The sequence below is a fragment of the Marmota marmota genome, unplaced genomic scaffold (genome assembly GCF_001458135.2).
Source record: "Marmota marmota marmota unplaced genomic scaffold, marMar, whole genome shotgun sequence".
Lineage (NCBI taxonomy): Eukaryota > Metazoa > Chordata > Mammalia > Rodentia > Sciuridae > Marmota > Marmota marmota.
In genome coordinates, this window is record NW_025999984.1 from 443,346 (window position 1) to 467,907 (window position 24,562).

Genomic DNA, 24,562 nt, shown 5'->3' on the forward strand with positions numbered 1-24,562 from the left:
CTGCCACAGATACTCTCCACTTTCATTCCTTTCCTAAGCAGCTCCACAAGGCTGGTAGATTCAGCTGGAACTGACAGGCCCACAGTCAGTCTATGAGGAGCTCTGGACTCCCAAAGATCTCACAAAGTGTTTCACATATATTTCAAAGTAGAGTTAACCCTCTGTATCCATGGTTCCACATCCAGATTCAATCAAATATATATCAAAAGTATTTGTCCAAAAATAATTGCATTGTATGTTGTCATTATATATGTATGTAGGATTTACATTGTATTAGGTATAATCTATAGGTGATCTCAAATACAGGGGGATGTACATAGATTATACGCAACTATGCCATTTTGTGTGAGTTGAGCATGCTTGAATTTTGGTGTATGTGGGGGTTAGGCAGGTCCTGGAATCACTCTCCTGTGACAAGATATGGAAGGACAACCGTGTTCCTTCAATATTTGATACCAACTCTGTGACTTGAAGGTAGAACAAATGTTAGCTCCAAAGGACTGAAAGAGATTCCATAAATGCTTATAATAATGTATTTAATATTTCTAAAAAGGTATTATCTAGCTGTTTTAAGTACTTAAGGTAGGGGAGAATAATATGGCAGGTTAGAGACACTCAGTACCAACCTGCAGCTACATGAGATTAAACCAAATCATCAGGCCCACATCTGAGAAGCATGCAGCAGCAAAGTGCTGGACTGTAACTGCAATCGGCGACCAGGTGAAGTTCAGAAATACTGGTCCTTGCTGTTCTGATGAAGCCAACAGGCAAATAAATGCCAAGTAACTACAATCCACCATCTGTTTCTCCACCCCCCCGCCTTTTTTTTTTTTTTTTAATGAACAAAGAGTCCAAACACAACAGGGGTTAAATAAGCTGCTTCTCTTTCCACTGTTTATTATTAATGTACAAAATATACAAAACCAAAAGAAAAAGAAATACTCATCCTCAAATCCATTGTGGCTCTAACCCAAGACCCTGCACAAAACCCAACCAATCCACTGTTTTCATAGAAAACAACTGATGCCAAGACAGGTGAAGGAAAGAACTGGGAAGGGGCAAAAATCATCTTACTGAATCCACCCAGGAAATCACCTGGTGGGGATTCATTCAGAGGTGGCTGACAGGGCAAGATTTTTGGAAGCCTCACACTGACAAGGTTCCAAGTGGGGTAAGGAGCAAGCAAACTCCCAAAGGCAGTGCATGTAGTGTGACTGTCAGGCCCAGCATAGTGGGCTTAAGTTGATGAAAAGCTGGTCTCACTGAAGTGTTTTATGAAGTCTCCAGAACAGCAGGTTGGCAGAGGCAGACCGACATCACCAGCCACACCTCTGCCAGATAAAACTTTCACTGGATGGATGCAGATATGAAGTTGCCATCATCGAACCTAGCAGACACATGATGTAAACTTGGGTGTAGAAACAAAAAGTTGTGTCTTGAGACAGAACTCTAAAGCCCAAGTTGGAACAGGAGCGGGGATGGTATATTCCAGAACTCAAATCCAGCTTGATTGAGCCCTCTCAGTGCAGTGGGATACATAATACCCCTACCATCACCCCACCCCATGAGGAATAATGAACTTGGCTGGGATGATTTCCTAAGTGCAGTGGATCCCATGTCTGAGTTCTGTGTGCATGTGGAGGACCCACAATAGGAGAGTAGAGGTGTTCTCCAGGATAACCAGCTTTAGGTTCTCAGGCATTAGGGGTAATACTGGAAAGGGGTTTGGGACACAGGGCAAATCTCCTCATAAAATGAAGCCAACTGGGTCTCCTCTTCAGCAGTCCAGGTTACAGAATGTGTCCAGTCTCTCTCCTCCCAGACTGGAGGAAAATATGTACATCAATGCGCACCAGTGATCAGAAAACCCCCAGGAACCCAAGCAGGTGGGAACTGAGGGGGCCGGCTCCTCATCAGCTGGGGAAGGGGGAAATTGGGCCTCACAGAAGCCATAACAGGGTGGAAGGAGCAAGGCTGCAGTCCACAGGGGGGCATGTGGGTAGGGTAGGCAGGTGGTCCCTAGGGCAGGGGGGGCCCATTGACACCCGGGTGATAGAAGGCACAGTTGTTCTCATAGCGGCAGTTGCCCTTCATCATGAAATGTCGACAGACAGGTCGGTTTGACATATCTGTAGGAAAATGATGGCAAAATGGTCAGATAGGAAATGCCTAAGAGGTCAATGCCACCCTCACTGCCCCAGTTCACAACATTCTAAGGATAATCTCAAAGAGACCACTATATCTTAAGCATTTGGGGGAAAGGGCAGAGGGTAGAAACTGCCATGCATACTGGGAGCCAGAGACAGGGAAACCTCATGTGTTCTGCCTCTCCCCTAACCACCACAAACATGTATGGAACACCAAAACCCACGTGGACAGCAGAGTGTAATCCTTACCTCCTCCATGACTGTGGCCTCCATCGTGCCCTCGGTGGCCTCCTCCCCCGTGGCCAGGGCCATCATGGCCACGGTGCTCATGAGGAGGTGGCCCTCGATGGTCATGGCCTCGGTGACCAGGAACATCATGTGGCCGGTGGCCATGGGGTCCCCCGTGTCCAGGGCCTTCATGGGGACGATGTCCACCACTTCCACCCATGCTCCCACCAGGGCCTTCATGCGGGCGATGTCCACCACTGGCACCCATTCCTCCTCCAGGGCCTTCATGGGGGCGATGTCCACTGCCACCACCCATGCCACCGCCAGGGCCTTCATGAGGACGATGTCCACTGCCCATTCCTCCACCAGGGCCTTCATGGGGACGATGACTACTGCCCATTCCTCCACCAGGGCCTTCATGAGGACGATGTCCACTGCCACCACCCATGCCACTGCCAGGGCCTTCATGGGGACGATGTCCACTGCTGCTGCCCATGCTCCCACCGGGGCCTTCATGAGGACGATGCCCACCACCTCCAACCATACCCCCACCCGGGCCCCCTCGTCCATTTGGAGGTCCTCCTCCAGAGCGACCTCCTCTGGCCCCTCGGAACGGAAGTGGTGGTGGTGGTGGCTCATTTCCTCCTCGGCCACCTCGGCCTCTATGATATGGTCCAGGACCTGGTCCTGGACCCCCTCGCATTGGGCCACCCCGCATGGGGTCACCTGGACCATCCCAGAAAGGATCGCCACCCCTGGGAGGGGGTGGGGGACCCAGAAGACGTGGACCCACTGGTCCACCAGGGCCTCCATGGGGACCTGTTAAGGAAGAAAAAGAAGGGACAGAATATCAGCTAACTGTCAGTTAGGAACTGTAATCTCCCAATCTAAACTACCTCTCACCTTCTAGTTACTCCTCTACTGTTAACCAGGGTGCAATTAAGCAGATAAGCCCACTTCAACCCCTCACTCACCACCTACCTGGCATAGGTCCCCCAGGCCCAGGGGGGAAGTGCTGCATGCCTTTGGGACCCCCAGGGCCTCCTGGTGGGAAACCATTGGCTATTGGACCAGGACCTAGAAGTCCGTGTGGCACTGTTAATTAAAAAAAAAAAAAAAAACCGGAAAATAGTCAGCAAGAAGATTCTACAAGAATGGTATGGCTTCCCATGTAGGTGTGCCCATCTGACCCTCTTAGACCAACCTGGCAGAGTAACACTCTCCGTCCAGTCTTCCCCTCCCATTTCTTGCCTAGTGGCAATAGCCCTGTGCTTTCCGTGTCTGTGAAACTCTGCTTCCCCCAACTCCACAGTCGGCTTCCTCCCCCAGACCCCTGGGGCTTGCCCTGAAGATTACCCAACATCTGCTTGATCTTGTCTGAATAGTCTGGCTGTTTCAGTAATTCCTCTGAAGGATGACTGTTTGGGCTGCCCTGTGAGGATTAAGAAGGCAAGAGGGAAAAGTCAATAAAATACAAGGGTAACCACTGGTAGAAAAAGAGCTAATATTTAGGAGGTTAAGGGGAAAGACTGGAAGACCTTGGGTAAAGAGAATGAGAGAATCAGAAAAAAAGACTTAGGAGGTTCCATAGGAATTTAAAAAGGAAGAGGGCTCATACCATGATGGAGGTAAGGATCTCCTGGACATTGATGCCTCCTCCTCCAGGCCCCTGGGGGCTCTTCCCAGCACCCATGCTTCCCATAAGATTGGCTAGAACAGGAGGTAGCTTGGAGCCTCCGGCCCCATCAGGTGAGCCACCTGACCCCCCGGGCTCCAGGGTTTCAACATATGGGGTCTCATCCATGGAACATTCCTAACAAGAGGAGAGGCAAAAAAATCATCACTGATGAGAAGGAATGCAGAGATATCTTACATGGAAATCAATGACCATCACAACCTCTGTTGTCACCCACTATCATCATGTACCACTGGCACTTACCTCATCTAGTGGGATGAGTTTAGGAGGTATGGGCTCATAGGGCTCAGGATCAGGCTCATGAGGACTATCAGGAATACCGCAGGCAATGGAAGAGAAAAAAAGAACGATATTTATTTAGGTTTTTGAAGTTCTTTCTAGCTTATAACCCGCCCCCCCACCTTTTTTTTGGGCTCAGGGATTGAACCCAGGGACGCTTAACCACTGAGCCACATCCCCAGTCCTTTTGTGTTTTCTGTTTAGAGATAGGGCCTCACTAAGTTGCTGAGGCTGTCTGTGAACTCAAATCCTCCTGCCTAAGCCTCTTGAGCCACTGGGATTACAGGTGTGTATCACTGCACCCAGCTCTACCCACTTCTTAATTTCCAAGGTCATAGTCCCTTTAGCAGTGCAAGCACTCCACATCCCAGGACCTAAACCTCTCTGCTCACCTCTCCTTGTTCAGGAAGAGCTCCTGAAGGATCCCTTTCTCCCGCTCAGCCTGGATGTATCGCTCTTGGCTGTTGCTTCCAGGGGTGACAAGAGGTGAGGGCAGAACCAGGGGCCTAGGGCACACCCAGGGCACCTTCTCTTCCATGTTGTCATGGCTTAGACGGCGGGCCGTCTCAAATGCATGTCGGTCTGACAGTATCTCTCTTTTAGCTGCCTCACCAAAGTCCTTGATTTTGTTTACATTTACTATTGACAAGAGAAAAAAGAGGAGAAAAGTAAACACAACTGAGTCCTTGAAAAATTTCCTATACACATCTATTACACAGGAAACTTGGGGTCTTACCTCGTTCAGTTTCATCCAGTTCAAAATAGAAATATTCTCTCAGTTTGCCCTCCTCAGGCCATGTCACAGTTTTCCTTTTCCTTCCCTTCCGGGTCAGCTGGCTAGGATCTCCAGGGCTTTCTACTGGCTTTGCATCCAGAGCTCCTGGCTCCAAAGAGGCTGGAAGCAGGAGAGGTTTCAGATTCAAATCTTTCCTTTCAGAAAACCCTCAAGGTGCTGGGGTTGTGACTCAGTGGCTCACATGCCTCACACATGCGAGGCACTGGGTTCAATTCTCAGCACCACATATAAATAAATAAATAAAGGTCTATGAACAACTAAAAAAAAAAAAGAAAGAAAGAAACCCGTCAAGCCCAAATCAGTTTCCAGATTACCTGTATCCATAAGCTCGGGGACTTCAACAGGTGGCACTGGGGTGCCTGGGCGGTCTATGTCCATTGTCTCAGCAGGGGGAGCTGGTTCTGGGGAAGAAGGTTTGGCTGCACTTGGTTCTGTGCTTGTTTTCCCTTCAAAGGGGCTGGGCTATTATGAAAGAAAAAAAAAGTTAATGAACTGACAGGAAGCCAAGTTCAAGGCAAAGCAATTAGTCCAGGACCTGAGTAAGATGCCCAACAGTTGCTATAAAGGAACCTTCTGGCTTCTACAGTCCTACTCCCAATCCTCCCCCAACAGCTCCTTGATGCTGTGCCCTTTCTTCCTCTGGATCTTGTGTACTCTGTCACAGAAACTCACTTCTTAGTGCCCATACCTTGGCAGCAGTAGGTGACAGCACCTTCTTCTTCTTTTTAATTTTGATGCCTGGAACAGGCGCAGAATTGAGAGCATCCAGAAATCCCAGGCCCTCCATAGCTATAAAACAAAAGAGCATAGAATGGAATCATCCTTCACAGTCCTATTCAAAGTTTAAGATGAAGATGGGCTGATGGAGACTTTGTGTACACTTAGGTCACAAAAGTTCAAGGTGACCGAGGAACACATGGCAAGAGGGTTCACACAAAAAATTCCTGAGGTTATTTCATCTTTCTTTTGGAAGGTAAGGCATCGCTTTGTGCAGGAATTAGAGCACAGGAAACCATGAAATAAATTCCTGTGAACATGTAAGATCATCCTACAACAAAGTCATGCCTGTGACCAGTCACTGAATGGGAGCATCCCTACCTTATCTCTAACATTACTCCTAAATAACACTAAGAAAACAGAGTCCCAGAGGTGCAAACATTAAAGGACACTAAGAAATCAAAGGCAAGTAAAACAAAACAATAAAGAGGGAAAAAACAAAAAACCTTTCCCTCCTAGGACATTCATTCCCAAGAAAAGAGCATACTCCTAATTCCCAGTGCATTCCCTGTTTCAGACTCACGCTGTGGAGGAATGATCTTCACTTTGATCTCTTTGGTGGCATTGGGTGTTGTGTTGAGGGGCTTATACTTCTTCTCTGCAGGAGGGGCAGCATCTCCTGGAGCAGTCGTGGCGCTATGGGAAGAGGAGTAATCAATAACATTTGATTCACCCCTTCTTTCCACTGTGTGTCCACAGACCCAACTATTTAGAAACCTGCAACAGGGTCCATACCTCTGGCGCTTGAGGGGTATGGGTTTGAGGTTGTACTTGTCGGAAACTACCACGGTGCTGGCGTTCTTCTTCACAGGTACCAAAGATGGTGTCTCCAGCTCTAGTCCTTGGGGAGATAAGTGTTGTTGTCAGTTCAACCCATCTCCTAACACTAACCAATTGTCCTACCCTTCTTCTCAACAATCTTCTCTTCAAGTGTCTCCCAGATTCTCCAGTAGACTTCCCTCTTTCATATTACAAATGGAAGTATTCCATGAGGTGACAGCTGTGCACATGCCCCCAGGCCCTCCCTGTGAGGCCAGTCAACATCTTACCAGTGGAACGGAACTTGGCATGACTTGGTGCTGTGGTTCGCAGAGATTTGGGTTTCTCCTTCTTCTTCTCTGGGGCCTCTTCAGCCCGTGTCTCAGCCTTCACCTCAGTCAAAGGTCGTTCAGGAGGAGTGGCTCGACTCTTGCTCTCTTCTTTACGTTTTTTCTTATCTTTCTCTGTCATGATAAAAAAAAAAAAAGTAGAAAAGGATTTCATTTGGATTAAGAAAAGACTGTCAGAAGTGGAACTGACAAGGGACACCCGAAGGCCACATCCTAGTGGGAATGAAATTAAAAAAAAAGGAATAAAAGACTAAGCACTTACCAGCTGGTTGGGTACTGCTCTGGGAGCGGATGACAGCCATCCAGTCGCTGACAAGGACTGAGGCCAATTTTTGGAGCTCTGTAGGTGAGTAATGTAAATAATTTAGTAATAATTCAGTAGTTTTCCTGGTTAACAGAAAATGCTATGTTTGAAAAACTACTGGGAAAATATGTGCAATAGAAAAAGTAATCCAGACTTTTAAGAACATGAGATGTCCCAAAAACCAAACTTCTAAAAGATTTTCTAGAGCAAGCTTTTTTCCTAGAACAATTTTTTTTTTTTTTTAGTTGTAGTTGGACATAATATCTTTATTTTATTTTTATGTGGTGCTGAGGATTGAACCCAGGGCCTCGCACGTGCTAGGCGAGCACTCTACCACTGAGCCACAGTTCCAGCCCCTCCTAGAATGATGTTAATGATAATGGCTTTTAAAAAAAAAAAAAAAAAAAACAACTCAGGCTAGGGATGTGGCTTGATGGTGGTATAGCACTTGCCTATCAGGTACAAGGACCTAGGTTTGATCTCCACCATGGGGAGTGAGGGGATGGAAAACTAGGGAATACTTCTTCACTTACACCATAATGCGATTTAAAAGCAAACTGGAGGAGGGGGAAGCTGGGGTTGTGGCTCAGTAGCAGAGTGCTTGCCTAGTATATGTGAGGCACTAGGTTCAATTCTCAGCACCGCATATGAATAAAATATGAAATGAATAAAAATAAAAATGAATTAAATAAAGATCCATCAACATCTAAAAAAATTTTTTAAATTAAAAAAAAAGAAAACAGCAAACTAGGACTTTGGAGAGGTGTTCACAGAGCTTTTTTTTCTATAACTAAGAACTTGAAACAGGCATACATACTCCCTTGACATCCAAGAGGCCAAAACCTCTTACCAGAGGACCTACCAAACAATTTCCTACAGACAAAGAGCAATCCTGGATTTTTACAAGAATAAGTACAAGAACTGATTACTGCTCTAATAAAATATTGCTCAGCTGGTGGGAAACTACTGATTTGGGGCCTGGGTAGATAACAGAAACAGAGATCTTGAAAGGGAGTGACTTTCTGGAGTCAAGCTTTGTCTTCAAGCCTAAACTATACAGTCCTTGCCATGAACTCTGAAAAAGGAAAGAATCTGTCATTATTAGAACCATGATATATTATAAGAGTCAAGATTTTGCTCACATTCTTTAGGAATATATTTTTATCAGAACTAGTTTATCTATTGTTAGGAAAACAGATGTTGAAGGTCCCAGTATACGCTATATTTATTTACATGAGTAAATGTGTACAATTCACTCTAGAATGACAATACTTCCTCCAAGAATTTTTCTTTTTCCCTATATTAGGGATTGAACCCAAAGCCTCATGCATGCTAGGCAAATGCTCTATTGCCAAGCTACACCTTCAGCCCTTATTTATTTTGAGACAGGGTCTCACTAGGTTTTCCAAGCTTGTCTCAAATGTATAATCCTCCTTCTCTGGAGTAGCTGGAATTATAAGAGTGTGCCATCATCTCACTCTGCTTCCCCCAAGAATTTTAAGTGTATAAATTTTCTACCAAGTGAAAGAATCAGCTATAAGTTGAAGTGTGGCATCTTATCTCATATCCAATAGTAAGGAAATGGATATTTTCATTTGGAATTGAAGATAACGAAGAGGGAGCAAGTTAAGTTAGAATATTTAAATAAATCTTCTTTTTTTTTTTTTTTGGACTGAGGATTGAACCCAGGGGCCCTTTATCACTGAGCTACATTCTCAGTTCTTTTTAAAAAATTTTTATCATGAGACAGGGTCCACTAAGTTGCTGAGGTTAGCCTCAAACTTGAAATCCTACTGCCTCCTGAGTTGTTGGGAGTATAGCTGTGTGCCACTGCTCCTGGTGAGAAATTAAATTCTTGAAGGAAATAGCAAACTAAAGTAGAAAGTAGGCAGGAGTGAAAGACAATCTAAAGATAGAGAGAGAGATGAAGATAATCATATGGAAATAATGGAACAAAGTCCATGACAAGCACCCTACCTTCATCCTCACTTGACTTGCTTAACTGCTTCACCAGTTTGGCGGTGTTATTCTACAAGATATGGGAATAGCAAAAAGGTAAATGCAAGAAGGGAAATAAGATCACTTAGAGCTAACACCCCTACAAACTTATAATCCCTCCATAGTCCCTTAACAGCGACTAATACAGACTTTGTACCTTTTACAAAAGCTTTATGGACATATTCTTTCTTAATCCAGGACAACCAAGTGAGGTAGGTATGATTATTCCCATTTTATAGACAGATAAACTGAGGTTTAAAGTATCCCAAGCTACACACCTATCAAAGGAGATCAATTCAAACCAAGTCTTCCAATTCTGAACTATTTTTTTCTATCTCACAGGCCCCAACCAACAGCCAAATTAGAGTTGGTATGAGTTTTTCACCTGTCAGGGTAACCCAAAAAAAAGAACCAGGGTTAAGACCAAAGGTACCTGCTTCAGGTGGTCCACAGTGAGCGGTAGGTGCTGCAGGGTCAGCAGAATTTGCTGGAGGAGGGGAATGTTGTTGGTTGTCTTTGAATATGTCAGCCAATTGTTAAGAAGCTTGTAGCCACCAACATCAATAAACCTGCAGGCAGATAGGAATAGAATATAAGTACTTCCTGGGTTTTGGAACTACCACATCCCACAGTCCTGGTCCACAATCAATGACCCCAAGAACCACATGCCTCACCTCCCCTATCTTCTAACTACTTCTTCCCAGGCCAGCCACCCAGATTCCCACTTACTTGACCAGTATTTCTGATGAACGGGTCTGCAGGAGAATGTTCAAATAAGTGCATCGACTCACCATCTTCCGTGCTTCTTTCATCAGGCTGTAGGAAATGAGTTAAGAGTTAGAAAGGTAGCAAGGTCTAGCAAAGAATCTAGCCAGTAGAGTGCCTAAATACTTGTGATAACTGAGTCTTGCTCCAGAGGTGGAGAGTCATACAGGCCTCTAGGAGGATTGGGTGAATCCAGGGTGACATGGAAACCCATGAAAGGATGAGGATGGAAGATAATTCAGGAGGCACTGAATTCTCTGATCTGGGGAGGGGGACATCATTCCTTCCCTAACACACAGTATATATCTGATTCTGCTTCTAGGTGAAAAGTCCAGCCCTCAACAACCATCCCTTTGTGTCTGTCCAAAATGGTTTGTTATATGCTTTTCCCAAGAAAACATGAAAATCTCAAAGAAAATGATATTTAGGGTGAGTGAAAAATGTCCCAAATCAATCAAGAATTCTATCACCAGGCTCCCCTGCTCTCCTAAAGCCATGTCTCCTCTGGATCTATGGATGTCCAAATCTTGGGGGGCCATTATGGCCAGAAACAAAGGAATCATCTTTTCTAATCCCTTATCCTAAAATCACTGGATTTGAATCTTTTTTCACTTATTCTCCTGTCTTCTCTAGGACATTCAGTTCTACTGCCTCAACTGTAGCCATAATACAATGCACAGTATCCTCTACTCATAATTAATCCAAAGGACACAGACTCACCTGAAGATTTTGGAAATCCCATCCACACTCTTGACTTCCCCATCTCGATTCAGGAAGCTATCCAGGCCCTTAAGAAGCTCTTTGGGGTCTATGGGACCTGAACCCATGATTATGGTTTCTAGAGGAAAAAACAAACCCACAGAATAAATGGGTGGCAAGGACAGTTCCAATATGCCATCATTGTATTTGACAAGATACACTAATTACTTAATGGTCACTGAGAAAACTCTTGTCAAGTTAAGCATGGGATTAATACATGATTGAATCAGAAGGCAATTAAAATGGAGGGCTGGGTCGCCCACCTGTCTTTCATTGTTACATCCTTGCTAACACAGCTGGATTTCACTTGATTAGAGGTAAGACTCCAATTCCTGTAACAAGATGCTTAACTTCACAAGGCTTTTATTTTTTGCTGTTAGGATACCTCCCTTAATGACAAAATTGGCCTGAAAGAACTCCAAAGCTTGAACTGGGTCAATCTCAGGTGTTTGGGGTAAATGTCTTGTAAGAGTCAATTCCTTTCTATCTCAACCCTTTAAGAGTCATAATCACCACAAGTGGCAGGATATGTGTCACCTGAAGTACAGGTGACAGAGAAATAAAACATGGAAAGAGAATCCATTCCCCAGAAAATGTGACAGTAGCTCCCAGAAATGTTCACAAATTGATGCATAGGATGTCAAGCAGGTCTTCCTAAACCTTGAATAATGTCACACATTGACCAAACACCTACACAGGTTTTTATTGTTTCCAAGAAAAATATGGCTTATAAAAGCAAAGATGCAAATCTGACCCTCTACTTTCAAAAACCACAACATTGTCCAGGATATTCAAGAAAGGCCTAACCTAAAAAAACTAAAAATCATGGAACTATTAGGACTGCAACAAAGCTAAAGGCTGGAATAATGCTATTAAATTTTAAGCAGCTACTTTAGACCAGGTTGGAAGAGTTAGATAAAAACTAAATACTTATTATGGAAGGGACAGAAGTGTGAAGCAATTTCTAGGCAGAACCAAAGTTCCACAGACATAATTTAAAATCCATATGGTTTTGACTGGTAGTTTTATCATACTACCTCTACAAACACTCGATTCTGGTAGGAAGGGGAAAAGATGACTTTCTGCATCCAGCATCTAGCAGGGTTAACAGGCAACACCGTGGAAGAGTGAAAAGAAATAAATTATTTTACAAAGATGACTATAGTTTGTGCAGTAAAGGGAACAGGTTTCTTGTAAGATAATGCAAATTAGTTCTGTTTGTTCTCAAACAATGAAAAAGCAGCACAACAATCTTTTAGTTTTCCCCCAGAAAATGGTCAGTCAATTTCTAAATGTGTAAGTCCTAACAACCTAGGAAAGCAGCAGCCACAGCAGCAGTGAGGCAGCAGCCCAGAAAGGAAAGGGTAGTAGTACAATCTTGGTTCTGGAGATCATGACCTGTGGACTGAACACAGGGAAAGAACAAATTGTTAAGAAATGTTAAATGGGCAAAACTAGGTTAAATGTGCTGAAGCTGCTGCCCTGGAACCTCCACAAGAACAAGTGAAACCTGAGATCAGAGAAGAGAAAAAAAAAAAAAAGATTCAAGTAGAATTTTGGAAGATTAGTAGAAGTTTGTGGGCTAACTACATGGTAATTCTTACACAAAGAGAGAAGGAAATTTTTTCCATGTAATAAGATTATATGATAATAAATTAGAGATGAATAGATACAAGAAAGGAATACAATAAAGGAATATATAAAAATAAATTTCCCATCTGTTGGGGACTGGAAAAGCTATGAATGGGCTCAGACTAATATCATATGCAAGAGACTAAGAAATTCTTAAAATATTATCTATACATACATACATGAACACCTACCATTAAATCCCAAACCAAAATATGTTCAATTTGATAAAGTCTTGAATTAAACATCACTTCAAACCAGTGCCCCCTGAACACAGCTGACTCCACCAATTCAAAGCCAGAGCTGAGTATACATAAACCTTGGAGAACTCCTCTTTGCATATCCAACTACAAAGCTAAGCCAATAGGCTTGCTACCCCTACTTTGTTCAGGAACTTAAAAAAAAAAAAGTCACCTGAAATCAAATGTTCCTTCAATTAAGAGGAAGAGAGAATATTAATATTCATTCATAGAAAGAAAAATGGACCAATGAGTATAAAGCTAAACTGTGTTCAGTGCCCTCTGCTGGAAATGGGACCCAGATACTTTAAATTCCCATTTGTATAGAAAAGAATAAAAGATTTAACAGTGAAGGAAGCTAGGAGACAAGACAGAATGTTAGAATATCCATTTCCCACTATTGTATTTTGGAAAAATAACTAAAATTTTGAATTTTGTCTCATGAACATCAATCATGTGATAAAATGTTAAGTGGATTTTCTCATGGTGATTTTTCTCAAGTAGTTTTTACTCAAAATTAAGGATTCCAAAGTGTCTTAAAATCTAGTTCCCCTACTTTGAAGTCAGCACATTCTGGAAAATATGAAAAGCCCAATATTTCTGACAGTCTTCCAGTCCAGAAGATGACTTGAGGAAGGCAGGAGCAATGACCAAGTCATTCCAGATCTGGGCCTGGAATACAGCTTGAAAACATGTCACTCCAGATTTGGGCCTGGGTCTGTTTCTGGAGCCAGGAATAATCCAGAAAAGTTATGTTTTTAATGAGCTGCTAAATTCCTTGAAGGTAACAGGTACATTAAGAGTGGTTAGGTGCAGGAAGCAACCCTCTGGCCTCACTTTACCTTGTCCTAAGTTAGGCTTTCTTTATGGAGGATGTTTCAGGCAGAGGCATGTACTACTGATGCAAAGCACTAGGGAATTTTCTACTTATCAGAGATAAAATTCATGCACCGGCCTCCAAAATGAATCTTACTTCAGGGTTATTATGATTAAGGTGAAAAAAAAATCCATTTTGGCTAAAGTTATTCCACACCCATCACCAACAAAACAGTACTGAATTGTTTTGGGAAAAAATTCTATGCAAGCCAGAGCACTATCATTTTTTAGTAAGAAGAGTCCCACATTTACATTATGGCCTTAGCACTTCTAGAAATGAAAATGCTGTTCCTTTTCTTTGTTGTTTAGGCATTTCCTAATGGACATCAGTGGACTGAATTATGTCCCTCAGGTGATTCACGAGTTCCTTTCTTCTAAGTGATAGGCCCCTAGCTCTCAGTCATTTTGAAAACCTGGTATGAGCTTATTTGCTTCTCAATAAAGATGTGCAAAATCACATACACCATTTCCACCCACAGGAAAGGATTCCAGAATAGAATTCTGGCCAACTACAAGGATCAGGTTCTCCAAAGTTCTCTGGATAGATCTGATTTCCCTAGTAGGCCTTGCTTCCCATCTCCCATGTTAAGCAAGATCTTCTTTATTAATCCCCTGCTCACTAGAGATCAGGAACCCCAATGGGTGTAATGTTCAGCTCCCAAGTAGGTATGCTGCAGAAGTACATGGCAAACTGCTTTAAAAAAAAAAAAAAAAAAAAGACTGTGGTCAATAGACACATGGAAGAGTCCCTCCCATCCAAACCAGAAATTAAATTTGAGAACCCGAACCCAGCAAAAATTAGCCTTAAGTTTCCCAGGACAATTGTATATTGTATAAAGTGGGTTTTCAATTCTGCCTAGAACCCCTACGTTTCATTACAGGACTTAAAAAAAAAAATGAAAGGTATATGGATAGTCTGCTGAAGATTTGACTGAAAAAGTTGGGAAGAGATAAGAAAAGAACTGGACACCCAATATCAGTCTCAGGTAGGGCATGGCTTTCAACATGCACCATTGCAACAGCAACTGCACAAGTTAAAAAAAAAAAATGAAGAGGACATTATTTTTTCATTAATGCTTTTAAGGAATTTCTTTTTAGAAGGGAAGGAAAAAGAAATTCAAAAAGGTGGTTCTTTGGAAAAAAGAAATGAAGGTTGTGAAATGTAATACCAGAAATGTTTTGCTTACCAGAAACCGTAGCTTGATTCCCCCTGCCTTGAGTTTACAACTGCCGCCTCCTTTCCTAAAGATTCACTTCTCATCCTAGCACCAATGTACAGGAACTAAGCAACTGGAGAACGTGACACAGCACTGAATACAAAGAGTTTATCCCCGAACTGAGAGGTGGGAATAAGGGTGATTTAGAAGAAAAGTCCTGAAAGTACTCACCCTCCCCCCCCCCCCGCCCAGATTCTCATTACAGAGCATCCAAAAGAGGCCCAAGGACTGATTACTGAGCAAAAATGTCATTAGGCCCCAATTGTCTACTCGAGTTACAAGCCCTTTGTTTTTTCTCCCCAATCCCACACATATATACAAACACACAAGCTCACACACACAACCCCAAAAGCCTCCTAGTCTTCTTAAAGTGCAGCTGAGGTTTGACTGTTTTTCCACTCCTGGAAACTGAAGTGGGGTAAGCTTCCAAGTAGTTGTGATGAATGGAGGAAAAAGTGAAAATAAAAAGCAAAGGGTTGGTTGTTAAAAATATCAACTAGAGCTACCCAAGGAGATGGACAGCCTCAATATCTAATTCCTATAAGCTTTTATCAAAAGATTTTATCTAAACAAGAAAATGTATCTCCCTAGCAGCAATGTGCACAGGAGTCCAGAAGGAATCTGCTCAGGGGTGGAGTTTTGAGAGGGTGGAGAGAGGAGGAAGCAAGTTGATTACATCACCTTTCAATGCTGCTCCTCCCACTAGAACAAGTTTCTAGGGCGGCCCTAAGCTCTGGATGGCAAAAGAAGAAAAACAACAAAGGAGGGACGCCATTTTGTAATGGAGAAGAGGATTCAAAATTAAATTCATTCCAGCTCTGCCGGTAGCTATTACATTATAATACACTCTTAAGTAAAATAACAGAAGCCAACCCCCAATCCTGAATAATCTCTGACCTATTTTCAATCAGTAAGAGAATAGTGAAAATAAAAGCAATTAAATTATTTAAAAGAACAATTTTCTGCAAGGAAGAAATGAATCTGCTACCACCGGCCACCCCATCCTCCCTAATAAAGGAAAAGGGGGAGGACTTGGACCCCTCTCAACAAATAGGGTTGAGGTGGGAGGACAGGAGAAAAATGGGTCAAGACACAACCTGCAACGCCGCTTGGAAGACAAAAGGACAAGGAAAGTCGCCATATTGAAGCAGGGAAGAAAAAAAATTCCTTTTAACGACACAAATCTTTTAGAAAGCTAGCATTCAATTGCACTAAATGGCTCTTAAAATTATACTCCTGAATTCCACATTTCCCCACCTTTCCACCCTCTATTTTAACTGTATCCCCCCCCCCCACCAAAAAGTATCAAGTTAAAATGTTAATCACTTTTTTGCTTTTAAATAACCTATGCAAGCTGCAACAATTACAAGACATTTACCTCCCCAACTATTATTGTATGTACTGGTACTAAGATTATATTTTGCCCTGAATTAAGTGTCTTGCAATCTTTATTCATAGATTGCCACCTATCTTAACCATACAATATACCCCAAGCAAATTACATTAAAATTGAGAGGATTTAACAATCATTTTAAGTCATAGCCAGCTGTTATTTCTCTCTGCCCATCTCCTTACCCTGCAATCTTTATGTACAGATTGCTTATTAATCTGGCAAATTGAAAGGCGCCCTGCTTGTCTCACACACAAAGAAGTGGGACTTTTGGGCCACAAGATCCACCATCTTTTGTATGTGAGCTCATTAACCCTTTTGAAGACTGCTAACTAGAGGAAGGTAAACATTCCTCCTTATAAAAAGCAAACACATGCTTTGGCAGTCTGGAAATTGACTGGATTATCAAGGGTTAACCATCAAAATCCTCACTTGCTGGCCCTCCCTCCACCCTCTCCTTGCCTGCAGCAGGGCAGGAAGAGGTAGGTGGTAGGGGAGAGAGAACAAGACTGTTTCAGACCCAAAGGCCCTTTTTAATGGAGATTAAATGACCAGATCGGTCCATCTCCAGCTATTTGTTCTATGGTCTCATTTCTTCCTCTCATTATTTTTGGTTTCACAACGGGAAACGTTGATTTCTTGTTGCAAGGCTGGTTTTTGAAAATTCGACACTTACTATCCAATTTTTTTGCGACGTCAGCACCTCGGGCTCAGGGGGGAGGGGGTAAAATTTTGGAGAAAAAAAATAAAACAACCAACCAGGACCCAAAACTCAAATTATTTGGGGGGCCTCATTGGATCAAAAAGTCTCTTAAAAAATAAAGGCCAACTCAGTATTCACTCCCCCCCCACCCAACTCCATTTAGGGAGGGGGGTCGTAGAAAAAAATTCTGAGTGGAAATCAAAAAAGGAAACGCTGGATGAGTGAAATTGGGTGGGTTTGGGAAGGGAAGGTGGTTGATTATTTTTCAAGTTATGTGGTGACGGTCCTTCGGCCACAGATTTCAAGTCCCAAGCAGCGTGGGCTGGTGGGGTGGGCAAGATAGGTGGGTAGGGGCAGAAGACACAAGTGGTTGGGCTGGTGGCTGCTGTTTTCCCTTTCCCCCCTCTCAGGATCCTTTCAAGGGCTTAGATGTAGCTGCGGCTTGTTTCTGTTTTCCTCGTGGCAGGCCTGTCTTTCTCCGAGAAAATTCAAACCTGGGATAAAAGGAACACAAGGGAGAAAGATGTAATCAGTACGGATCGCTTTTAACACACTCCAAAGTAGCACTTTTGACGTCCCAAAACATTCTTCCACACCCCATACCAAACAGCCGCTTCATATAGGCCGTGGTTCCCAACCGAACCCACTCCTTTTCCATAAACTACTCCACCGTACTCCGCAAAATTTTGCCCACTAAACGACAAGAAAAACAAACTTACCTCTAAACGAACCCCAGAATGGCGGCTGCCCGCTCGGGCGGAGTCTTTTATACCCGGACGCCGCCCAACGCGCCCAAACGTGCTAGTGAAACGCCCTTGTCGCGAGACATTGTGCGCGAGGCGTGAACGTATTGGTCAACACGAAAGACAACTCGCCAGCTGATTGGCTATCCTTCCTTCGCCGACGGGCAGCCCCTTCCCTCTAGTACCCTCTTCCGCCTCCTTCCTGTCCCCCAGTCTTGTACGCGTGACCAGGGAGCCTAGCACCACCCTTTCCTCTGCTTCTACCACTTCCGCCTTGGACAACATTTCTCACCCCGGGTTGGTAGAAACGAAGGTGCGCATGCGCAATGAAAGAATCCTGGTCAAAATCGACTTCAAAATTATTTAAAAGGCAAAGTCTAAGTATGGAATCTAATAGTTTTAATGATTGGTCCAGGAAAAAAATATTTTTGAAGCCTAATTCGATTGTGACGCAGTTGAAATTAGCGTCTCTAACAAGCCCCCCTCTTACGCTTCCGTCCTGACGCAAACGCGCGCGGTTGCCTTCCGCACTGCGGGATCGCCCTTTATCCGCGTCGGTTGTCTGGAGCATGCGCAGTTTCCTTCTCATGCATTCTACGTTGGGCGTACGTCAAGATGGCGGCCGCCGTACTGAACACGCTTGGGAGGCGGTTTCCTATCTTTTCCACTTTCCGAAATGCCAGAGGTGTTCAGGTAACTCCTCAGAGGATATTATGTACAATCCCAATTTAGTTATGCCTTCTCTAGGTGGAAGCTGTACTTCCGAGAATCCACGGGGGGAGACCCACGTTCTTATGTCTCTGCTGTGTAGGCAACACTTCAATTCCGGCACCTCCACCCCTTGCCCGGTATTGCCCGAATCCAGGCTTAAAACCTCGAGTCAGCTGTCATTCTGTTCCCAAATACTATACTTCAGCAATATAACCAGGTGGTGGGATTGATCCTTGGTCGTGTACAATTAGGTATTAACTACGTAAGTAGTATCTAAATCTGTGATGCTCTCGAGTGTCCTCTGATTGAGGGATCGTAATTTCCACCAGCCCGGCTATCTCCCAGTAAAGCCAGGATACATTCTCACGACATAGGGACCAGATTCTCAGCTATTTATCTTAATAATTTAGTTTCTTATCAAAGCATGCATTCGACCTTAGTTCTGTCCTTGGGATTGAGGTTTCCCTTCAGCCTCACGTACTTACCACCCTGGAGGTTCTTGATAGGGCAGGGCAGTTTCTTGGTGGGACAAGGTGAGAAGCTAGGCTTACCCCGCTGCCACTCCCTAGAGTGGGACTGAGGAATGTTGACAGGACACCACTGAATTAATAGCAGGCCTGGTAGCTTTAAAGCTGGCGTTAGGACTCCAAGTTTGTTTTTGCCCTATGGAATGTTGAACTTCAACATTTTATAAAACTGGGAACTCTGTCTTGCTGTGAGATTGAGTTGAAGACTCAACTTATCCTGTGCATCCCCTTGCCACCACACATCTAACTTCCAAAAGACTGAATATACTCCTTTTTTCTCCCATTAGACCCAACTAATTTCCCATAAGCACAAAGACTTTTTATGTGCCATATTCTAAAATTGTTTTCTTGAATAAGATTGTTTCCTCCTATATTAGCCTCTCAGGATCCAGATAGGGAGAGTAATTGTTGATTTATGTCAGTTTAATCTCAACAAAATATTTCCTTTCATATATATATTCCTTATAAATTACATTAACATGCATTTGTCCTCTTCCCAAAGTATGATAAAACAGGTGAGTCTTTTTCTTGAACTCATTTTTTCATCCCTCCCTTTATAGGTTACCCTCCAGACTGTTTGCACCAGTGCCCCCCCTGAAAAAGATTCATTGCCCTCAGTTCCCATTTCCCCTTATGAGAATGAACCCTGGAAATATCTGGACTCAGAAGGTATCCTTAAATGGGGAAAGAGTGGGTCAGGTGGGGCCTGAAGTAAATAGAGACACCCCTACACCCTCACTTAGGAATGACCTCTCTTTCATTTCAGAATACCAGAACCGCTATGGTAATCGCCCAGTCTGGGCTGACTACCGCCGCAACCACAAAGGTGGTATCCCACCCCAGCAAACTCGAAAGACCTGCATTGTGAGTTTCTGAGGGCAGTACCTAGGTGGGATGTGGTGTGAGGGTGGGGGCCATAGGGACCGTAGAAGCAGCCCTTTTTTTTTTTTGACAAGGCTGTGAACATCCTCCAACTACCAGTTTCTTCTCTCGACAGCGAAAGAATAAAATTGCTGGGAATCCTTGTCCCATCTGCCGGGATCACAATTTGTATGTCGACTTTAGGGTAAGGAGAATATTTGGACTCTCTTTGTAATGCTAAAGAGATTACTATAGGTACACCACACTTCTTCATATTCTGGCACCCCTGCAGTATATGTTGCAGTGACTTTTGCAATATAAAATCATCCCTCTCCAGTTTTTTACCTCTATTATGAATTGGACTAAGAAGGTTTATTCCATGTCCATGAAATTTACAGTATAAATTGGCAGGCAAGAAAAAATTACCTTTTTTAAGACTTATTTTTATATCAGGGATTGAATCCAGTTGCACTTAACCATTGAAACACATCCCCTACCCTTTTTATTTTGTGACAGGGTCTTGCTTTGTTGCTTAGGGCCTTGGTAAATTGCTGAGGCTGACCTCAAACTTCCAGTCCTCCTGCCTCAGCCTCCTGATTTGATGGGATTATAGGTGTGTGGGCCACCACACCTTATAGAAAGGCTTGTTTCTAATAGGAGAACCATGCCCCAAACTTCCTTTATATCTACTACAATTATTAATGACTATATTCACTTACCTTTTTCCTGTGGTTTTCTTTATTTTGTGGTCATGTCAATGTTTAGTGGCATTCTGAGTCCTGGGGCTGGAAGACAGAGATATGAAGAAATGTAAAGAGTCTAGTAGACTATTTTTATTCAGAAAGCCTTCAACACTGAGCAGGACAGGACTTGCTCTTTCAAGAATTTGAAAATATTTTTAAGGAAAAAAAAAAAAGAAAGAAAATATTTTAAGAATGATAACAGGAAAATGTTTTTCTGAGTTTGTAATGAAGATCTTAGAGCCTAAGATGTATGACTGGTTATCAGGGGAGTTGGAGGGCATTTGTGTATCAGTCAGCAAATGGGGGAGTCCAGTTACTCTAATGACCCTTATGACACAGGTTATAGGGCAGTCCCATAATACCTTGCCAGTTTCAATCAGATACAATAGTTTATAAAAAGAGGCATAAATAGTTATATAACCAAGACTGAGATTATAGACGGTTCTGCCTACCTGCCATTCCCCAGATTACCTGATTTTTTCCTTAAGAATCTAATTTCCTGTAATTGATTTGCTAGTTGTGAGTCATTCTGTGTAATTAAAACATAAATTGGGGCTGGGGTTTTGGCTCAGTGGTAGAGCACTTGCCTAATATGTGTGAAGCACTGGGTTCAATCCTTAGTACCACATGAAAAAAAGAAAAAAAAAACTAAAAGTATTGTGTCCATCTACAACTAAAAGAAAAAGAATTAAATAAAAAAACAAATTGTTCTTTGTATGTATGTTATATTCAGTTAGTTTGTTGTTATATCTCTTAGTCATTTGTATATACTTATTACAGCAGCATTTTCTGGGTGATTTCTGGGACTTCCAATGAGTCTCCCCAAGTTTTTGCTTGAAGGCTACCTTTAGCAGTTAACTCCTGTAGCTAGGCATGGTGGCCTATAATCCCATAGTAATAACAACAAAACAATAATGTCAAAAATAGAAGTTTGACTTCTGTATCAACCCAGTGACAATATAGGATGTGCATGTGAAACGGTTGAAAGACCAATGAATGGATGAGGCTAAAACTGGGATATGGAAGAGGATAGCATCCAGAGAGACAGAGAGGGGTCAAGGGCATTGGTATGGGTGTGTAAGGATTATGTTCTTTAGTCTTCCCTCTCGTCTTCTCATTTGTTTCTACCATTCTCCCCCACAGAATGTGAAGCTCTTGGAACAGTTTGTCTGTGCCCACACGGGTATCATCTTCCATGCTCCATATACAGGTTAGCCTGTCATCTCTACAACTACCAGAATAGTTTTTCCTTGGGACACTTCTTGTTCATGCAGTTAGATGAGGTATTTGTTTGATGTCTATTACTTCTGGCATACAAAGTATGCTTTTGGAAATCTTGGCTTAATGTGAATATAAGGTGCTAAAACAATTAATTACATGTGGGCAAAATACAGGTTAGGACCTCTGTGAGCAGACTTTATAAATGTAGTTCTTAAAAATTGTTGGGGGCCGGGCTGGGGTTGTGGCTCAGTGGTAGAACACTTGCCTAGCATGCATGAGGCACTGGGTTCCATCCTGGACACCACATAAAAATAAATAAAATAAAGGTTAAAAAAAGGGGGGGGAGGGCTGGGGTCATGGTTCAGTGGTAGAGCACTTTTGCTTAGCATGTGTGACGCACTGGGTTCAATCCCCAGTACCAAACAAAAAGTAAATGTTTGTGATGTGTGTGGGTCACATGCCTCCCATCTCAGAGACTCAAGTTTGAGGCTAATCTCAGCAACACCCTCAGCAATATAGTGAGACCCTGTTTCAAAATGAAAATTAAAAAAGAGATGTTGCTCAGTGGTAAAACACCCTTGGGTTCAATCCCACTCCCTAAATAAATAAATAAAAGGTGATTATTTCCTTTATGTAATGTCTCTTCCCAGAAGACTTTTCTCACCACTTGACTGTCATGTAAGTTCTTTTATACCATTGACAAATTAGATTTTCCAGATTTAAAATTATAAGGTTAACAATTTAGGATTATATCTGTTCTCTGACTACAGTTACAGACCAGATCTGGCCCACTACCATGTCCATTTATTTTCTATTATCTACAGTATGAAATCCTGTTTGCTCCCTAGCAACAGTGGCAGAATTGAGTAGCTGAGATGATGACCACAGGATTTGCAGAGCCTAAGATATTTACTGTGTGGTCCTATACCCCCCCCCAAAAAAATTTGCCAATTCCTGCTTTCAAGCAAGATAAATTTGCAAAGAATAATCTGAACCCACCATTATTGGGGGGTGGCACCATGACCAGTGTTCAGTTTTCCACAGAGCTTTTTATTGCTGTAGAAAGCTAAAGAGACAATTATTGCCACTCTCAAATGATCTTCCCCAGATCTGAAATCACTTCTTGCCTATTGACTCTGAGGATTTTCCAACTCAACCTTTTAACCACAGTTATACATTGAATTATGTACTGTTCTGTGTCTTGCAGCCTTTATCATTAAATGGCTTCCCTGTGGTGTCTCGGTATCTTAATTTACTATCCCAGCTCTCAGAGGGGTAGGATTCTTCCCATTAGGCATATGGGGAAACTGAGGCCCAAAGAAGGATTAGGAGAGTGGAGTCATCAGGCAAAACCATATCCTCCAAATCCAGAGCGCTCTATCACCATATAGAAGCAATATGTTCTTTTAGTTACTGTGTCTTATAGAATGAATACCAGGTTATTTTTCTTTTCATAGGAGTCTGTATGAAGCAGCATAAGAAGTTGACCCAGGCCATCCAGAAAGCCAGAGATCACGGTGAGTGTTAAAAGGGGAACAAGGCAGGGCTGAGGTTGTGGCTCAGCAGTAGAGCTCACCTAGCATGTGTGAGACCCTGGGTTCAATCCGCAGCATCACATAAAAATAAATAAAATAAAGGTATTGTTTCCAACTATAACTGAAAAATAAATATTAAAAAAAAAAGGAGGGGGGAGACAAGGCAATTTTGTTAGGCAGAGGGAAGGTAATTTAGGCTTAGGGGGTGCTTGTAAGTGTTCCCGCCTCTCCAGGAAGGGAATATTCAACACGTTCTTCTCAAGAGAGTCTTATCCCTTACTCTTATCCCTTGTCAGCTCTGCTGAATCTCTTAACCTTGTCATTTCCCTGTCCCCTTGTCCTTCATCTTTCCTTTCCCTTCTCTCTTATTGTTCAGTTGCTGGTCCTAATACCAGAACAAGACCATAGGATGATCTTTGTTTTTGCAATGCTGGGGATTGAACTCAGGGCTTTGCACAAATTAGGCAAGGACTCTACCCATGAGCTATAATCTCAACCCTCATAGGAGGATCTTTGTGTAAATTTCTGGTCATGGACTACATAGTGTTTTGCCCAAAGTACTCCTCCCCTAGAGTGGATGCAGCTATATAATCCTGGTGTGGGGAAGTCTGCATAGCTTTGCAGTCAAATGCCCAGGCAGTATGTCATCCCTCAGTTGCCACCTTGGCCAGCTAATTTTGTGCAATATACAACATGTATAAATGTACCCAGTGACTAACAAGTTCCTCCCTAATTTTCTTTCTTTTTTTGAATCCGTTAGGTCTCCTCAGTTACCACATTCCTCAGGTTGAACCCCGGGACCTTGACTTCAGTACATCTCATGGAGCTGTGACTTCTACACCACCAGCTCCTACCCTAGTTTCAGGTGACCCTTGGTACCCATGGTACACCTGGAAACAGCCACCAGAAAGAGAACTGTCCCGCCTTCGCCGGCTCTATCAGGGCAATCTCCTAGAAGAAAGTGGCCCCCCACCTGAATCAATGCCTGGGGTGCCCCTGAAACCACCAACTGAAGCCTCCTCCACTGAGCAGACCAGCCCCCATAACATTCCATAGGATTTACAAACTGAGGAGGGAACCTGAGAGATTAGAAGCTAGTGCCTAGGATTATGTGATGGTATGTTACCCTGTTTTGTGACCAGTGGCAGACCCAGGAGTTTTTGAAGGGGAGAAACCCATCTGAGGGTGAGGAAGGGCAGTACAGACTGAATGGGAAACCCCAGCCCCTATATATTATAGATGGGCTCGACTGTTGTGTTTTCAAACTTCTGCCAACTCAGTTTTTCCACAATAAAGTTTTATCTCTGTC

General features: G+C 43.1%; 2 protein-coding genes across 3 annotated transcripts; one reads left to right on the forward strand and one right to left on the reverse strand.

Annotated features, from left to right (window-relative positions):
- Nucleotides 1-867: 867 nt before the first annotated feature.
- On the reverse strand, nt 868-20,492 carry Ppp1r10 (protein phosphatase 1 regulatory subunit 10). Of its 2 annotated transcripts, XM_048805965.1 has the most exons (20): nt 20,474-20,492; nt 16,886-17,406; nt 10,820-10,937; nt 10,064-10,150; nt 9,768-9,903; nt 9,314-9,365; nt 7,295-7,372; nt 6,973-7,146; nt 6,659-6,764; nt 6,447-6,559; nt 5,835-5,935; nt 5,461-5,608; nt 5,087-5,245; nt 4,743-4,989; nt 4,315-4,378; nt 3,994-4,188; nt 3,732-3,807; nt 3,357-3,470; nt 2,397-3,194; nt 868-2,129 (listed from the first exon to the last, which is right to left on the reverse strand). In XM_048805965.1, the coding sequence occupies exons 3-20, from the start codon at nt 10,924-10,926 to the stop codon at nt 2,020-2,022; spliced, it is 2,865 nt and encodes a 954-aa protein (XP_048661922.1). In that variant the 5' UTR covers nt 10,927-10,937; nt 16,886-17,406; nt 20,474-20,492; the 3' UTR covers nt 868-2,019. The 2 variants fall into 2 exon arrangements, with proteins under 2 accessions (XP_048661922.1, XP_015362618.1); XM_015507132.2 differs by lacking the exon at nt 20,474-20,492 and having other exon boundaries at nt 16,886-17,625.
- Nucleotides 18,185-24,562, forward strand: Mrps18b (mitochondrial ribosomal protein S18B). The gene is made up of 7 exons (XM_015507113.2): nt 18,185-18,348; nt 19,454-19,562; nt 19,660-19,757; nt 19,891-19,959; nt 21,641-21,707; nt 23,176-23,235; nt 24,014-24,562. Exons 1-7 carry the CDS (start codon nt 18,271-18,273, stop codon nt 24,307-24,309), a joined length of 777 nt encoding a protein of 258 aa, XP_015362599.1. The 5' UTR covers nt 18,185-18,270; the 3' UTR covers nt 24,310-24,562.

What these genes read in the sequence shown, in the direction of transcription:
- Ppp1r10 (XM_048805965.1), bottom strand. Translation starts at nt 10,926, where the DNA reads ATGGGTTCAGGTCCCATAGACCCCAAAGAGCTTCTTAAGGGCCTGGAT. An exon ending in CCCCGAGCTTATGGATACAG is followed by an intron (nt 5,246 to 5,460) that starts GTAATCTGGAAA and finishes TCCTGCTTCCAG; the next exon opens with CCTCTTTGGAGCCAGGAGCT. An exon ending in CTCTTCCTGAACAAGGAGAG is followed by an intron (nt 4,379 to 4,742) that starts GTGAGCAGAGAG and finishes TATTCCTGATAG; the next exon opens with TCCTCATGAGCCTGATCCTG.
- Mrps18b (XM_015507113.2), top strand. Translation starts at nt 18,271, where the DNA reads ATGGCGGCCGCCGTACTGAACACGCTTGGGAGGCGGTTTCCTATCTTT. An exon ending in CTTCCATGCTCCATATACAG is followed by an intron (nt 21,708 to 23,175) that starts GTTAGCCTGTCA and finishes TTCTTTTCATAG; the next exon opens with GAGTCTGTATGAAGCAGCAT. An exon ending in CCAGAAAGCCAGAGATCACG is followed by an intron (nt 23,236 to 24,013) that starts GTGAGTGTTAAA and finishes TGAATCCGTTAG; the next exon opens with GTCTCCTCAGTTACCACATT.